Here is an 18,846-nt window from a genome sequence, read left to right as displayed (position 1 = left end):
GCTTGATGGTCCCTAGTTTAATGCATAGTAGGAGCCAAGTAAGTATTCACTGTGGCAGAGCAGGGTGTGGTGGGATCTTGCTGAAGGCCTCAGAGGAGATGGAAGAGACAAAGCGAAGCAAATCCATTTCTAAAGAACAGTATTTTAGAATGAAAAGGCGTCGTCTTGAGCCCTTAGGTCAGGAAGAAAATGAGAGCTGAGTGTAAAAACTAGAAACAGAGGAAGCCCCGTCTCAGTTGGCATGTGACCTTCCCATGCAGATGTTCAGCCACACAGGGACAGGGTCCTGAAGAACACAGTGGGCTTGATCAGAGTGGGTCTCTGGAGTAGCCAAGAGCAGAAAGAGCCAAAGGGCAAATACAGGCTGTGTCCTGGGCAGCACTCAGAGGCAGATTGACAGAAGCCAAGTTCTGTAGCCAAGTTCAGAGCATTGGAAATTAGGCAGAGTCTGGGCCCAGGCCTAGGAGAGCAATACCAAGGCCAAGCAGAGAGTGAGGTTCAACACAGCATACGTGTATAAAACTCTCAGGTCCTCAACAGTTTTCAGTTAGCTGCTGGCTACGTGGTGCACGAGGGAGTCTGTGGTAGCTTGACCTTGGTCTTGAAGAGATGTAAGTGACAAGGTTGCCTAATAAAAGATAAAGTTCAATCCTACTGAGAGAAGACAGAACACAGAGATCAGAGGACCGCTGCTAGGTGTGGGTGCTACAGCAAACTTCATAAGGGCCCAGCAAACAAAATAAAACTGGAACAAAGATGTGCTCAGAGAACCATGGACAAGGCTGAGATTAGACAACAGGGGTTCAATCAATCCTCTCAGCAAGGACTAGGACATTCCTCTATGAAGCACTGTGAATGGATATCAAGAAAGTGAATGGGTGGCTTATGCAGGACGAGGCTTGGCAGGGGACCTCAGCGGCTGGCCAGGAAATCTGGGCTGTCACTGAACACCTGCTCTGTTAGTCAGCATTCTCCAAAGACACAGGAGCAAGAGGCTGTGGGCTCATAGATACAAAGAGATTTATGATAAGGAATTGGCTCACTCCAACATGAAGACTGTGAGGTTGCAAGCATGCAGCTAATAACCTGGAGACTGGAGCCAGACAGTGGTGCAGAGGGCCTGCTCTGAAGGCCTGGGACACTAATGAATGTGAAGTTCTAGTCTGCAAGCTACCAATAAACTCGAGAGCCAGAAACACTTACAGCCCGAATCCAAAGACAAAGCAAGGAAACGATGCCCCATCTTAGAAGCAGGTAGGCAGCAGGAAATCTGTATCACTGCAAAATCAACCTCTGTGTTCTAATTGGGTCCTCAGCTGACTAGGTGGGGCCCAATCCTTCAGAGGAAGCAATCTGTTTTAGTGTACCTACCAATTCAAGTGATAGTCTCCATTAGACACCCTCAGAGTCACATCTAGAATGTTTGACCAGATATCTGGCCTCTCCATAACCCATTCAAGTTGACACGTTAAATTAATCATCATTCAGGCCATGTGCAGAGCACCTCAGAGAATCCACCTGTCATGGAACATGCCTCTTCCAACACCAGACAGAAGGCAGACGTGCTTCTGATGGATGCTGGCCTTTTAGGCATCTTCGTAAATACTGGTAATTTAGTACCAGACATGACAGCAAAAAGGAGGCCAAAGAGGCTGTCAGTGTACATATTGAATACATATATTCAAGGCATCACCTGAAATGCCTTTTTAGACAAATGGACTTGGATAGCCATCAGCATCACTGATTCATATGTGTAAGCATTTGTTCCTCCCAGCTTACCAAATGATTTGTCCCATAGAAAATTCACCTGAGCTATTGGAAATACATGCTAAGGCCTGCTTTACTCTTCTTGCTATTTACAGGAATGTGGGTGAGGGGTTACTTTTCTGTTGCTGTGATAAAAAACACCACGTCCAAGGCAACTCATAGAAGAGTTTATTTGGACTTACAGAGGGATAAGAGTCCATCATGGACAGAGGCAAGACAAAATAGAGAGCTCATATCTTCAATTATAAGCCTGAAGTGGAAACAGAGAAGTAGAGTGAAACCATACTCCTAGTAATATACGTCCTCCAGCAAGGCCACATCACCTAAAACCTTCCTAAACAGTGGCACCAACTGGGGACCAAGTGTACAAATGCCCAGTCCTACGAGGGATGTTTCTCATTCAAATGGGTAACTCACCGTTGGTAACTCAAAGGCAGTGGCATCACCAAATATCCCACTTCAGTATGGATGACAGTTCAAAAAAGCTAGGTCTCTGGCACCCTCTGCTTGTCTTACATGCAGTTCTGCAGCTCAGAGTCTCTTCTTTCCCCAGCAATTATTACTGCTTACATAACATTGAGGGTTGGGTCCCCTAAATCTTACAGGTTTCAGAAGCTTCCTGAGTCCTACAAGCTTCCTTTAACCCCAAGGAAATAGGAAACAGCCATACAACATTGTCAGATGTAGGCCACTTGAACACTGTTGGGACAAGGTAGGGGCATGCCTCACCAAAAAATATGCACTTTTCTGTAAGGAGAAAGAGTTAGTAATAGACTTTGTCTTTCCCCTGCCTTCAAAGACTGAGGCCCCACTGTCTCACCAAGACAACAGGGTGATGCCCTGATTATTCTTTTAAGGGATCTACAAGCATTGATCTTGCTCCTTACCGTATCTTCTAATGCCTGGGTCTTCTTTCTCTCTCCTCCCTATTTCTTAGAGTTTATCTCCTTCCAGCTAACTGGAATACGTTTGACCACTTCTTTCTGTTAGTCCCATGCTTCTGGGTCTCAGCCAGATGATGCCAATTCAGACTTGTTTTATACTCAGCATTCCTGTCTTCTCCGCCTACTGGTTCTAAGTGCCACTCAGTCACCTAAACACATGCCTCTTGGCCATCAGGCCTTCCACAAACTGATCTGGATTTCTCCTGTCTCATTTAGATTTACTTTTTTTAATTTACTGGCAATTTTATTTCATGGGCTTCCACCTCAGAACAGTGCTGAGAACTTGATCATATCATCTCTGCAGAAGGAAAAACTGGGGCTGAGAATGGTTGACTTGTTCCACTAGAACATTCCAGAAGCAAGACTAGAATATACGTTGGTCAGATAAGAGTTTTAATGACTTTACCAAAAAGTGTGTGTGTGTGTGTGTGTGTGTGTGTGTGTGTGTGTGTGTGTGTGTGTGTGTGTGTTATTTGGGATTGAACTTAGGGCTTCTCTTGTACTAGTCAGGTGAGTGCTTTCTTGGTTAGCTACATCTCTAGTCCAGCATCTTCTGTCATATTGCCTTGTCTCCTAGCCACCTGTCTCTACTTCCTCTACCACTGCCCCAAAGCAAATCCTATAAATTCAAGCAAGGAATATTGAATGTCTCCCATTTTGTCTCTGCACCTTTAGACCCTGTCCCCTCCCCCTGACACTGGGTGTGCCCCACCAGATATAAGATATAAAGAAGAGCTTGCCCCTGTACCAGGCTAACCTGACCAAGAATCCCAGAGTCATGGGTAATCTTGCAAGAAACTCTCTAAGTCCAGATTTCCTCATATAGAAGAATTCTGATAGAATCTTGAGTTAGATAATGTTCTTGTCATTGTAACAACTACTAGGCAAAAGCAACCTAAGGAGAAGAGGGTCCATTTTGGCTCATGGTTTTAGAAGGAATATTTCAATACTTCCATGTGAGATGTCCATAGTAGTTTGCTGGCCTTCCAGATGTGGGGCCAAAATAAAGTCCCTGCTACACCTTTAGACGTCCAACCCTGGTTATCACCTCTACTCTCCAGATACTGCCTTTAAAGGATCCACAGTCTCCCAAACAGTGCCATTAGCTGAGGGGCAGATGCTCAAACACATGAACCAACGGATCTCCCACCACATCACCCACCTTTCCTAGTGCTACTGACCACATAGACACTCAGAGCTCTCTTTCTGTAATTAATACTGATTTTCTGTCTGTCTACTCTCCTGATATTCCATCTCTCCAGTCCACTCAAGGCTCTCTTTCATTTTCTGCCTCCACAGAGGGGTGTAGAGGGAGAGTAGGTGTTCTTGAGTCAAGAAGACTTGGGGTTGAAGCCTAGCTTTCCACTGCCTGGTCTGTAAACTCAGGTGGGCTCCCTAAATCTGTGGGGCTTAGGCTCCTCATTCAGAACATGGAGATAATGTTATAGTGAGGACCTCACTAGGAAAGCAGCATCCTAGCAGGGTATCTGATCCTCTTATGTGTGTTACTAAGAATCTCTGCTCCAATCCGACTGCCCTACCATCTTCCTACCTGGGCTCCTCTCATCCATTTCTCTTCACCTCCAAGAGCCCTCTTCTCAGTTGAAAAAGATTTTCTTCCACTCTCACTTTCTTATGGATTCTTCTTTTAAAAATATTTATTTTTGTTCTATATGTATAAGTGTTTTTGCCTGCATATATTTATGTGTACTGTGTACATGCGATGCCCATGGAGACCAGAACAGGATTCAGAACCCCTGGAAGTGGAGTTGCATTAAGTTGTGTGATACCATTTGGATGCTGGGAGCTAAATCTGGGTTCCCTGCAAAAGCAGCTAACTTTTAACCTGAGCCATCTCTCTAGCCCCTAGTTTCTTGTGCATTCTCATTGGGCACATGTGTTCTCTTCTTCCTCTTCCTCCTCCTCCTTCTTCCCCTCCTTCTTCTTCCCCTCCCCCTGGTGATACTGAGAACATTCTCATGGGTTTCTCTAGCTGAAGGAATGCTAGTAACAGTTACAGCTTTCATAGTTCCTTCCAAAACCAGCCCAATTAATTTGGTCAACTCTGGGAGGTCAGACTTGGGGAGACAACTTAGGATATAGCTCAATGAATGATAGGGCGCTTGCCTAGAATATGAGAAGTGCTGGATTTTGTTCCCGGGACCATGTGAAGCAGACAACAAACAAACAAATAAATAAATACAAGAAAAACTGAGGTTCTCAGAGGTTGAATGACTTCTTCATAAGCACAACTCTCCAGCTTCAAGTCACCACGTGTACCAGTTTGCACCTGAGCGACTATTGGTCACCTGCTGTGGATGTTCTTTACTCTGCCAACTTGCACCCTCTCCCAGGGAGGATGTGGTCTTGCCCCTTCCCCTAGTCTTGCACAGATCTTACTGAGCTGATGAGACTGTGTTGAAACTTGAAGGCTGTGCTCTGCTGCAAAGTCACTCTAGGAAAACTAACACTTGCAGTGCTTAGCAGGGTGAATGCAAAGAGTGAAACTTTATTCAAGAAAGTAAGAGACCCAAAGACAGATCTCCTCTGGGAGTGCCTGCTTCTCTGCGCAGCAGCTTCTCAACCTCAGTTCGCTGGGTTTAAGGAATTTGGAGTTGGTTCTTTCATCCCCTGTGTTATTATGCGATAACTCTGATGAGCTGGATCATAGCTAATCTGCTCTTCCATCTGTTTCCCCACCCCCCGACTGTGAGTCCCTCAGGGCAGACGCCATGTCCTATTCCTATCAGTCCGTATGGCCTGCCACTGCGTTTGGCAGTTAGCTAATGGAAGTTGAATGGATAAAGCAGAAAGACCCATCTGGGTCCATCTTCTGATCTCCTGTGACTGTGCTCATTTCCATTCTCTTTCTATCACATCCCATAATATATATGTTTATTTCCCATGGTGAAGTAAGGGCAGGCTTCACATCTTTCAGTTTTGAAGCCATTCCCACAGCCATGAAATGGGGAAGCCATACTTACTGAGTGTCTGTTCTGTGCCGAGGTAATGTCATATATAGTGTCTCATTTTTTTATGATTTCACTTAACTCTCCTAATAGGTCAGTATGAAAGAGGGTGAAATGTGGGTAGATAAAGAAACTGATTCCAAGAGTATACATAGCTAGGATGTGGAAATGCTGTATGGAGTTCCTTGGCTGGAAAACCCAGTGCCCTTCTTCCTTTTTATGGCTCTTTGTTTTCCAACAACAGCACAGAGCACAGCTGAGACCTTAGTTTGGTAGAAGTCAGAACAGTGCTGAACTGAACTTGAGTTTAATTGCATTGAATTAGATTGTGCCTCTGTGTGTCCCCAGTGTTTTTGGGAATATATTCTGCACCTTCTCATTTGATTGATTGTGCAAAATGCTTCTGGAAACATGAGGTGAGAGCTCACATCAGAAATAGGGATGAAAACAGATTCCCTCATGGAGTCTAAAGCCTAGTAGGACTACAACAATAGTAAATATTGTTGGTTTTACTGGGGACACAGGAGGCAGGAGCTTCAGTCAGCCAAAGCTTCTGAATGATCACTTTCTATTTCTGTGACAAACATCATTGGATTACACTTCCATGTCACAGTATATCATTGGGGAAGGCAGGGCAATAAAGAAAGCAGAAACTATATGAGGGAATTCAGCTCATTCATTCCTTATCTAGATGTTTTAAACAACCCAGAACAGCCTGCCTAGGGAATGGTACCACCCACAGTGGGCTGATCATCCTACATCAATTAATGAGAGAGAGAGAGAGAGAGAGAGAGAGAGAGAGAGAGAGAGAGAGAGAGAGAGAGAGTTTTTAAACAACCCAGAACAGCCTGCCTAGGGAACGGTACCACCCACAGTGGGCTGATCATCCTACATCAATTAATGAGAGAGAGAGAGAGAGAGAGAGAGAGAGAGAGAGAGAGAGAGAGAGAGAGAGAGAGAGAGAGAGAGAGAGAGACTCATAATCTAACCTGGGCAACCCCTTAATTGAAGCTTCTCCTCTCAGATGACTCTATATCAAGCTGACAATGGACAATGGATTAATTAGGAAAATCATAAAGGAGGAAAAGAGATTCATGCCAAGCAAGACAATACAGAGGGAAAAACAATACTCCTTAGATACAGAATTTCAGGTAGGACAGGCATGAACACAGGAGGCATTTCAGAAGATCAGCATAACTAGGAGTAATAGATGCTGAAGTTGGCCTTTCTGTGTTTCTATTACAAGCTAAAGGTCACAAGTCCATGCCTTCACAAGTATACTCTTAGCTTAGATGACAGCTAAGCCTTTCTTTCTGCTCAGGAAATGAACTAGAGAACTAGCTGGCCACACCTCCACCTGTCTTTTCTTGAGATAAACACGAAGGCTGCATTTCCCTGATGTGCAGGCAATAATGAGCACTTGGGTTGACCCACATGGTGATTTCATTTGCCTGGGTTGGGATGTGGCTGCTATCAGCAGCTGGGAAGGTGCCAACTGGCTTTATGTACATGTCCTTGATGTGCTCCTGATATAGAGAGCCTTTGGGAAGCAATGGCTACTGTAGAAACAGAACCAGGCCCTACTCAGAATCCTTTTTGAATATGGTGGGATGGAGTGAAGAGTTCTGTCCATTCTAAGACATATAGCAGTTAGCTGAAAGTGTCACATGGGTTTATCTATTTCAGATTTTCCCCTTCACTGTGCCTATAAATGTTCTTTAATTTGAGACTTTGTAAAGCTAACCAAAGAATAGCTAAGAATTGAGCCAGTCCTATAACTGTATGTGACTTAGTCTATGAAGTGTATGTGACTTAGTCAATAGTAAATATAGATATATCTGTAGTATTTATAATCTAAAAAGAAGCTCAACGTGGTACTGGCCTTGAGTATCAGTTCCCTGTTCCCCATTTCCTTAGGAACTTTGATAAACCCTCAAGCTATGTTCTTTCTTGGTCCTGTTTGAATACTGCTGTTTCCTCACATTGTATATGATGGCCCTCCTGCACCCCACTACTTCCCACCATCCTTGCTGGTCATCACCAAGCCACTGTGGACTGACCACCTCTACCCACCCAGATTGTCTGCCCTGTTCTCTGAATGTGACTAGCCTGCTCGGCCCTCATATGGGAATGTACATAAAAGTCAGCCGAGGAAAGCCATGCCAAGCCTGGGCATAAAAGCCAGTTCCTACACACGCTTCAGCTTCTGCTCCCTGTTCACAGCCCAAGGTCTCCATGCCAGTCTGCTCCCTCTACTGCACCCTTCACCTGCTGCCTGGATGATTTATCTAAAATTCAAATGCAATCATGTCGCTCCCCTGATCAGACCCCTTCAGTGGCTTCCAGGTCTTTTCCGGTGCCATCCAAACTCTCAAAGCACTTAGAGCAATGGTGTCTGTACGCAGCTCCTTCTACCTCCATGCATCTAATTCTCCACTGACAGTGACACCGCAATGCTGAATTGCTGATGGCTTTCCAAGCACAGCATTAAGCTATGTTCCTGTGCCTGCCAGAAACAACCCATCCTTTCTATTTACCTTTATAAATCTTACTAGCATTTCAAATTCTCTCAACTGCCCATCCCTCAGAGAACCCCTTAGACAAAGGGTGTCTTGAGCCGCCTTCTTGAGGTACCCATTGTTCACTTCTGCATGATTCTCAGACTCATGGCCAGTAGACATTCTCTCTAATCACTGAGTAGTGTTGGAATTAAGACAGAGCAGTGCCTACTCAGTACTGGCTGCTTCTTTGAACAGTTTCCACCCTCCTCATTGCTAAAGAGGTTTAAATTTCCACCCTGGCCACACTGATATCTGTATACTGATTGATTTCCAGGTCGGGCTAACCATTGGTCTGCCATCATTGGCGGGTCCCACTCCAAGAACTACGTGCTGTGGGAGTATGGAGGGTATGCCAGCGAAGGGGTCAAGCAAGTTGCTGAACTGGGCTCACCAGTAAAAATGGAGGAAGAAATTCGACAACAGGTAAGAGCATACCAATGGCAAAAATGAGGTCAGAGCATCCCTGAATTTCATTTTCAGGGGCTTGAAATGTACTGTAGAGTGTGGTCTATGGACTGAATTAGAGAGCCTTAGTTTCTCTAGCTAAACTAATGCATCTTCTAGCTTTGGTATGCTAAAGCCTGCTGTAGGCTTGTTGTTGGAAAGCCAGACCTCTGGTCTCCTGAGACAGAAACTGTGATTTAGGGTTTCATACTTTGGTTCTTGAGGGTAGAGGATAATCTTCAAGCTGTCTAAGCAAATTGTCACTTCTGGAAAGAGACATTTTATGTGTTGGCATGTGGTGTTTCACAACAGTGCCTCGATGTGTCTGATAAATTCACTGACCATTAGTCATGATCGTCATGTACTGATGTGATACCAGGAGCCCGGGAGCTGCCCCATTATCTAGGCCCAGCATCTACTGAGGAGGGCAAGTGAAATGACCCACTCTTCTTGTCAATGTGTTTACCTGACAATGGGCCATCTCTCATCAAAAGCCTGAGCTAGTTAATAGCAAATGGAGGCAGAGAAGAAGGGTCTTGGAAGAAGAGTGGTTTTGTGGTTTGCTATGGAGATACGATGGCTTGGCTTTAGCTGTCATTCCCATGGAAGCCTCTCTGGTACAAGAAAACTACCCAAGCAGCCATGTCTCAGTGACCCCAGCTGTTCTGGAGCAAGGAAAGGACAAGCTGTGTTTAGGGTGTGGCTATTTCACAGTGCAGGACACTGAGAGGCCACTGTCCTTCTTTCTTCCACCCTGCATCTCCCAAGATGATGGAGGAAGCCCCATATGTATGGTGCTCCTGTTATGTTGTGATGGGTGTTTGCTCAAAGGCCTCAACAGACTGAGGGGGTGAGCACAGACCTGACGCAGTTATTCTCTGAAGCCTACCATCTGGACACCAGGCTGCCCACAGTCCTGGACTGCATGCTGCTGAAGTCACCCTCTTCCTTCATGATGCCCTGAGGGATCTTTTTAGACCACAGTGTGAGAACAGCTTCAGAATGAGCTTATGTTTCTCCTCCATTTGATTTGAAGTCTAAATGTTTTAACATTGCATGGCATTAATTCATGATCAAATCACCCTTCTTTGTAACTGAAGATGACCTAGAACTCCTTAATCTTCCTGCCTCCGCCTCTGAGTCCTAGGATTGCAGGCAGTCAGCACTATGCCAAGTTTTATGCAGTGCTCAGAATCAAACCATAGACTTTGTGTAATTTAGAGCAGTATGCTGTTAACTGAACTCCATCTCCAGCCTACAGCGCCAGCCTTCCAGTTGCCCAGTTTCTCCTACTCCGCCACGCCTCACAAGAGACCTAACTCTTCAGGCGACAGCCAAGTCATGATTGCTCCCTCCAAATTGGCGATAGTGTGCCTGGCTTGCCACTGGGGACCCTTTGTCTGGAATCCCAAAGGTCTACTTTCTAGCTCGTAAGCATGAAATTGCGATTGTCCAGCTCTGAGGAATGGGATGCTGAAAACCATTTGTTACAAAGAAATAATGAAGCTGGCAAGATAAATTCAAGATCAAGAGTGTCCTCCTAACAGTGCTGGTCTTGCTTACTGCCTTTCTTTAGAAGTTTCTAGAAAGGAGAGACACGTGCAGGAATCATGCAAAATTAAGATTATGAGCCAGGCTGATGGCTCAGCAGATAAAGGCACCTGCCATACAAACCTGAATACCTGAGTTTGATCCCTGGAACCCACGTGAATATAAAAGGAGAGAACCAACTTGTTAGAAAGTTAATGGCCCCATAGGCTCACAGGGAATGGCACTGTTAGGAGGTGTGGTCTTGCTGGAGTAGGTATGGCTTCATTGGAGGAAATGTCACTGTCTCTTCCTGCTGCCTGTGAATCCATATGTAGAACTCTTAGCCCCTTCTCCATACCATGTCTGCCTGCATGTCACCATGCTTTCCGACATGACAATGATGGACTAAATCTCCAAACTATAAGCAAACCCCAATTAAATGATTTCCTCTATAAGCGTTGCCGTGGTCATGGTGTTTCTTCATAGCAATAGAAACACTAAGACACAACTCCATAAAGTTGTCCTCTAATCTCCATATGTGTGCTGTGGAGTGTATACACTCACTCACACACACACACACACACACACACACACACACACACACACTACACTTTTAAAAATTTAAAGTGGGATTATCTTTTACTGGTGAACATAAATTCTCATATGTCATGACAGTTAAAAGGTTGAAAATCATGGGCAGGGCTTCAGCCTTAGAATACCCCACTTCAGAAAATGTGTGCATGCTGTGACCTTAACCAGCCTGCTGCCGGGAGTCTGTCCAACCCAGCTGGCCCGGCTTCCTGCTAATAAGCTTAATTATGGGGAAAGAGTGGGTGTCTATCTAACACCACCTCTCAGCCTGCTGGGTATTGGATTTCTCTCATTAGCCCTCCTTGCATCCAATTCTGGGAGGCCCATGTTAATATGCAAGTTCTACCGTAAGGAGAAGGTATAGTCAGTCAAAGTTCTAAGGTTTCTTAGAACTTTAAGCCCAAGTTTGTCTGGCTCCAAAGCCTATACATAAAATCTAGTGTATAAATTATAGAGCTCCAAGCCGACATGCCCCAGCACCACCCCCATTCCAAATATGATGAGAATTTCAAGATGGCAATGCTGTGAATTTCACAGCATGGGCCCCATGACATTGAATAAGCGACTTCCCACCTATGCACCTGCCCAACTCCGCACCCCCATCCCACTTCCTGCCAACTCCTGACAGAGCCTCCCTCAGCAGGCAGCACCATCCGCCTCCCAGCACCTTGAAAATCCAACTTCAGTAATTTCAAGGTCCCTTCAAGTTCCAAGAGATTCACAGCCTTAAATATCCTTCCCTGAAAGCACACAACTTATATTTTTCTATAAGTCAAGGAGGAAGCAACATAAAAAGGAGCAAGAAGACGGGTCTTCCTAGAATAGAAATGTGTCCTCTGCATAGCCAGAGGACTTGTTTGAAAACTTCAACAAATTCTCTGTCCCCAGCCCTTCCTACTTTATACCCTCTATCAAAGAGCCCCATTCCAGCTGAGATGCAAATAAAATCTCTTTTCCCACAAAAGGCATTTTGTGTGTCCCTCATTATGGAATTATACCTCACAGCCATTTTCACAAGCATTAAAAACCACAATGGACATTATTGGATATACATTTTATGCTAATGGATTTCAAACACAAATTAGCACAAATACTAATCACATTAGTAGTGAGGAATTATACTAATTCTGTTGGGTATAAACCTTATTGTTACTATAACTGTAGAGTCCCAAGAAAATTCATGACAAATTACTGCAGAGGCATTGTTGGCAGTTATGCTACCGGCCAGAGACAGTGGGGGAGGGGTGCAGAATGTGTGCTTCTTCTTTAGGAGAAAAGAGGCCTACACACCCTGGTGTCCATTGGTGTCTGGGAGTTGGAAATAACTTGAGTTTTCTTTGTTAGCCATATGTATTTCTTGAGAAGTTTTCCAGTTGATTTGTAGGGTGGGGTATGTGTACCTGTGTGTGCTGTGTGTGTATGTCTCTGTGTGTATGTCTCTGTGTGTGTCTGTGTGTGTGCCCATAAATATGCTTAGGAGGACACGAGTGTGTACATATAGGTGGAAACCAGAAGTCAATCTTGGGCTCATTCCTCAGGAGTCAACACTTTGGTTTTTGAAGCATGGTCTCAAAGAGACCTAGGACACACCAATTTTGCTCAGCCAACTGGCCAGTGAGCTCCAAGTTTCCTCCTATCTCTGTCTCCCCAGTCCTGGGATCACAAGTGTCTACCAGGGCCAGCTTCCATGTGTGGAACTGGAGATCAAGTTCAAGTCCACATGTCCCTGAAGCAGACACTTTACCCACTGGGCCATTGTTCCAGCCCCATTTGCCGATCCTTAATTTAGATGACTTGAGGGATTTATTGTTCAGAATTTCTAAGTTCCTTAAATAGTGTTACTCTTTGTCAGATGAACAGCTGGTAACTAGCTCTCCCATTCTGTAGATACCTATCTGTCCCATTGATTGCTTCCCTTGCTGTGCAACTTTGTTCATTTGTGGTAATCCCACTTGACTATTCTCTTGGCTACACCAAAGTCTTCAAGTGTTTCTCCCTGTTTTCTTTTAGTCATTCCCTAGTTTGGGGTTTTGTTTTTTCAGCTTTTTATCTGTTTTGAGTTGATTTGAGAGCAAGGTGAAAGGAGTTTGGGTCTTAAATACTAAGTTAAAAAAGCCAGATACATGTTCTCTCACATGCAGACACTTGAAGAAGTAAAAAATATAGATTAGTGAAGAGCAGCAGTTGGGAGGGGGAGGGGAGATAAATGAGGGGTAGCTTTGGTTAGCACACTGTATGCATTCAAACATAGCATTGAGTGCTCTGAATACATGCAATTTATGCATGCTAACAAAAAGTATAATAATGTTTATAAAAAGAAATATAAAGCTATGGCTAGATAACCTGGCAGGCCACAGATGGATAACCTCAGGTGGGAGGAGGCTGTAGGAAAAGGAAGCGGGGGACTGGAATTTCAAGAGCCGATGCAAGCTCATTTCCTAAGAACACTTTACCTCACTACAACCACTTGTAAGCCAGAAATCACAAATTATAACTGGGTTTCTGGTTCTCTGCTGGATACTAGGGTAAACAAGAGCCCATTCACTCATTTATCCATGCTAGAGAGCTAGCTACCCTCCTGGACACACCATGCCCCAGCATCTGCCCCCTCTCTTAGGTTCTTTCCACTCAGCCCACCAGCACTACACTCCTTCCATCTAAGCATCTATCTTTTGTGTACATTTCAGCACTAGTCTTTTGGTGGTCCTGACTTCAAGTCCTCTTCCTGTTATCCTTTCCAACCAGGGTCAGCTTTATGAAATATAAGTTATCATGCCATCCCCCATGTTATAGAATCATAACAGCTTCCTTTTATAGAGCCCCTTCTCAGCTGGGTTCATCTTCTAGCTCCCTAAGGGAAAGGGAAGGGAGGAGAGGAGAGGAGAGGAGGAGCGGAGGGAAGAAGAAGGAATCTGAGGAGATGGGGAGAAGGAAGGGGAAGGAAGGGCAGAGATTCCTTTGTGAGCCTACATTCTAACAGAGACAAGAAAAGGAACTAACAGAAACACATAGAGCTGTGGTCGGGTTTTGTAGGAGAAAACTTCCCTAGCACATACAAGACTGTATGTTCAATCCCCAGAAAATGGAGGGAAAGGGTTTATAAGTTATTAGTAAATAATTACAAGTTGGTGGAAACGAAAAGAAACCTGTGGTGATGACTTTCAGAGGCCTAAAAGTAAGACAGACCCTGTTGTTGGTGTGAAGAGGATCACCCTGAGTAATAAACCATTTAAATTATGGCCCCCCAAAAAAGTGGAGTGGGAAATCATGTATAGATGCAGCATGTCCAAAGGCCCTGGGGCAGAAAATATATTATTGTGCTTACAGAAATAAAACTAGGGACTACGCAGCAAAGGGGGGGGGGAGGGGGCGTGGGTGGATAGTTGCACTGAAGAAGAGTAAGGGACCATATTGTCTCCACTAAAAAGAAAATCATGGTAAGGGTGGGAAAACAGATGCCTACGTGTGTGTACACACACACACACACACACACACAACCCAAAGATGACTTTGAGTTTTTCTACAAGAGGAGAGAGACACCAAAACAGCATTTTTAGTAGCAGGCTTTGTAGAATGGCATGATGGGATTTTCCCCTTTGCAGCCTCCTCAGGAATCATAGTCAAGACCCATGGTGCTTTGCCTTCATTTGCTCTCTGTTGTTATAAAACACAGTGACACAGACTGGGAAACGTATGCACAGTTGACACTTAGTCTACTCGTGGTGCTGGGATGGGAACACCCAAGTTCTCTGTTTATCTTAAGCTGAGACTTAGGAAAAATAGAAATCCCAGTAGCCCAGGCTACCCTGGATAGGCAGAATGCAGAACTATCCTCGGGTGGCAGCTCTCACACCCTAGAATTTTACTCAACAGCATCACCAGTGCCTGGGAATTCTGAGGCTCTCTACGTGAGAAAAGGTAGGCATTTATTTGATCAAAACATACACAGTATTTAACTCACAGAAAAACCTATTTTTATAGTAACTGAAATGAAATAGTCCAAATGGAAGGCAAATTCAACTGGGAGATAATTGACAAATTGCCTTAAGATGTATAGGGCAATATATCAATATTTGTTAAAATTGTAACATTGTCTCTTTATTGTAGCAATAAAAACAGGATTATCTGTTTTTAGCATAGCCATTTGTAAGTATACAGTTAGATAGCACTAAGAATATTCATATTGTCAGTGTGCCTCTTTGTTTGAATTATCTATTGAAATAGAGTCTCACTGCATAGCCCAGGCTGACCTTGAACTTGGGATCCTCCTGCCTCAGCCTCCTAAGTCCTAAAACTGCAGACATATACCACCATGCCTGTCTACTGTGAATACATCTTTATACCTCTAGATCAGGGGTTCTCAACCTGTGGGTCATGGTCCCTTTGACAAACCTCAATCTCTAAAAATTCTACATTATGATTCATAATAGTGGCCAAATTATAGTTATAAGTAGAAACAAAAATAATTTTATGGTTGGGGGTCACTATAACATGAGGTACTATATTAAAGGGCTGCAGCATTAGGAAGGTTGAAGACCACTGCTCTGGGTGGTAATTCTGACCTAAAGACTATTTTCAGGAATGTTCTCACACAGAGGTATATGGGGAAAAACACTCATAACATTGCTTCTCGGGAGGCAGAGGCAGGAGGGATTTCTGAGTTCGAGGCCAGCCTGGTCTACAAAGTGAGTTCCAGGACAACCAGGGCTATACAGAGAAACCCTGTCTCGAAAACAAACAAACAAACAAACAAACAAAAAACCCTGAGAGGTGGAAATAAGACTTTTTTTTTTTATCAGTAGAGGACATTTGAAGTTCTACTGTAGCTTATAGTGAAGTACCATGCAGCTCTTGAAGGAGGTAAGGCAGATATGTTTGTGCTGGTATGGAATGATCCCCAATACATACATATTTTTCAAAGTGGGGGAAAGTAAAACAGTGTGTGTAACTTGCAGCCATCTAGGGAGGGAGGCATCTGAGCCAGAATGAACTGAATGTATATGCACATACGTTTGCATGCGCAGAATGTCTTTATTCAAGGGAGGGGAAGGCCTCACTTTGTAGTCCAAGTTGGCCTGGAACTCAGTATATAGCAAGGATGACACTGAACTCCTGGTAATCCTCCTGTCTCATCCTCCCACACCCAGATGTACTCTGAATATCTGGATGAACACACACCAGAGACCCACACCTCCAGAGTCGAGGGGAGGGTAAGGCTTAGAGCAGAGTGATTGGCTCACATTTTCCCATTGGCCCTTTGTACTGCTTCAGGTTTACCAACATACACACAAGACCTTTTCCAAGAATGTTGCTTAAATCAACAAGCAAAAATATTGATTTTAAAAACTGAATACCCCTCCCAAATACTCAACTTGTAAACTTTGTATGTTTTACCAAGAAACATGGAAATATTTTTGTGACTATACAGGCTGAATCTGTAGAAATGGAGAGTTAAGCTGTCAAAAATTATCTGGGGAAAGATACGATGATGAAACTCAGCAAAGCAAATATTAAAACCATATAAATTGGACTTCTCATTGTGTCCTGGATTTCCTGGATGTTTTTAGTTAGGATCTTTCTGCATTTTGTATTTTCTTTGATCACAAAAGAACACACATGATATGCACTCATTGATAAGTGGATATTTAGCCCAGAAACTTGGAATACCCAAGGTACAATTTGCAAAACACGTGAAACTCAAGAAGAAGGAAGACCAAAGTGTGGATAGTTTGGTCCTTCTTAGAAGGGGGAACAAGATACCCATGAGAGGCTATGCCAGTGCCTGACAAATATAGAAGTGGGTGCTCACAGCCACCCATTGGATGGAGCACAGCATCAACTAACCAGTATCTCCAGAGCTCCCTGGGACTAAACCACCAATCAAAGAAAACACATGGTGGGACTCAAGGCTCTAGCTGCATGTGTAGCAGAGGATGGCCGGCCGAGCCAGTCATCAATGGGAGGAGACGCCCTTGGTCTTGTGAAGGTTCTATGTCCCAGTATAGGGGAATGCCAGGGCCAGGAAGCAGGAATTGGTGGGTTGGTGAGCAGGGGGAGGGGGCAGGGGATAGGGGGTTTTTGGAGGGGAAACTAGGAAAGGGGATAACATTTGAAATGTAAATAAAGAAACTATCTAATAAAAAAACAATTAATTTAATATAAATTAAAACAGCACGGACTAGAACCACAAAACCAGAGCAAGGGCAGACAGATGAACAGAATAATGCAAGTCCAAAAGTAGACAGGAGTTCACTTGTAAACTACATGAACGGGAAAGTTTCCTGCCGACTGGGGAAACCACCACTCATCTGAAAAATGGCCATGGGGCAACTGGAAACCCTGAGGAAAAAAAAAGAAATTTTCTCCGAGTCTCAATCTCTGAACCAAAATAAAAAATTGATTATATTGAAGATTTAAATATTTTGAAATAAAATACATCAACACAGGAGAAAACATGAAAAAAATCCATTTTTAGGGTGGAACAGAGAAGACATAAGACAAAAAAAAACACTTTTAATATATTTTAATATAAAAATAATGATTTTTTAGAAATGTTTAAAAATTGTCCATCTATGTGTGGGTATGTGCATGTGATAATCAGGTGCCTGAGGAGGTCAGGAGAGGGTGTTGCATCGCCTGGAGCTAACGTCACCGATAGGGATGCTGAGAGACAAACTTGGGTCCTCTGCAAGAGCAGTGCGTGTTCTTACCCACTGAGCCATCTTCCTAGTCCCAAGAAAAGTTTAAGGTAAAGAGCAACTAGCAGAAAATATTTATAATTTATATAATAAACAAATGGCTGGTTTCTTGAATATGTAAAGAACCTCTTCTAGGTCAATTTTATATGTTTTGGCTTATTGATAGTTTCAGATAGCTTATAGCTCTGGCTGGCCTTGAACTCCTGATCTTCCTGTCTTTACTTCCCACATGTTGGAATTACAGGCATGTGCCAGAGCACCAAACAGGTCAAGTTTTCAGACCAGTGAACAAATGCTCAAATAATATAAACACATGGGCATGTCTCAGAAAGAATCCAGATGGGGTTTAGATGGCTTTAGAAGATGATCAATTCATCTACAATCACAGAAATTCAAATTATTTCCATAGACCTATTCCTTACTTTGGCTCATGGATTCAGAGTCTCCAGCCTGTAATCAATTGGCTGTTGCCTTTAGGCCTGTGGTTAAAAACAAAAACAAAAACATGGCAATTGTCAGAACAAGTTATTCACCTCCAAGTTACTGGAGAGAAATAGAGCAGGGGGCTAGGCTTTTATTTCCTCCTTCAAAGTATGGCCAATGGCTTAACTTCCTCTCTCTAGGTCCCAATTCCTAATGGTTCTAGCACCTCTCTGTAGCATACCAGCTGACAATCAAGCTGCTGACACATAAGCCTTGAGGATAGAAAACAAACAGGAAAAACAAGTAGTTACAGACTACTGATGAAATTCACTTCAGAGGAGAATGGAGAGTCCTACCTAACTCTTTATGTCAAAATGAATGGCTTCAAAATATCACTATGAAGTTTTCAAAGATGAAGAGTTTTCTGGCTCACACTGAGGAAGGGCACAGCTCATGGATTACATGGTGTAGCTGTTTCTGAAATGCTGGTAACTTGGGGTTCACTGGGAAGTGTCTGTTCAATTGAGTTGCATGCCTTTTCCTCTGTTTCCCAATAGTTCCCTGGCTGCTTTGGTGAAGCCAGCCATTCTACCTACTTCTGCTCCATAGCTACCATCAATTCCCCAAACTGTAGCTATTTCCCAATAGGCTCTAGTTACAGTATGTTTTAATTTGTCTTCTAATTCAAAAACAGAATTACTGCTTCATTAATCAATGGGTAAAGAAAATCAAGTCTATTAACTAGAAAGCAATGCTATTCCAAAGGCATTGATCCACATTCGTTATGGGCAGCCTGTTCATTGGAAACTGCAGCTCCTGAGAATAGCTCTCTGGAGTAGTGCTTGGGTAACTGAAATAGCCCTATAAATGGCTTGATATGTATCTGACACTTATTGGAAGTTTGTTTGGTGAAGAATAG

At 43.7% G+C, this 18,846-nt stretch overlaps 1 protein-coding gene across 1 annotated transcript in view; it reads left to right on the top strand.

The window, feature by feature from the left end:
- Spon1 (spondin 1) overlaps positions 1-18,846 on the top strand; it is a 280,392-nt gene that overhangs the window by 162,075 nt on the left and 99,471 nt on the right. Inside the window, exon 6 of the mRNA XM_021166919.3 lies at positions 8,516-8,664. Coding sequence (XP_021022578.1) covers positions 8,516-8,664 — 149 coding nt within the window. The remainder of the gene's footprint in view (positions 1-8,515; positions 8,665-18,846) is intronic.

The sequence above is a fragment of the Mus caroli genome, unplaced genomic scaffold (assembly GCF_978045245.1).
Source record: "Mus caroli unplaced genomic scaffold, Mus_caroli_1 scaffold_8, whole genome shotgun sequence".
NCBI lineage: Eukaryota > Metazoa > Chordata > Mammalia > Rodentia > Muridae > Mus > Mus caroli.
The sequence above is the reverse complement of the archived record's forward strand: the minus strand, read 5'-3'. Positions and strand labels throughout refer to the sequence as shown.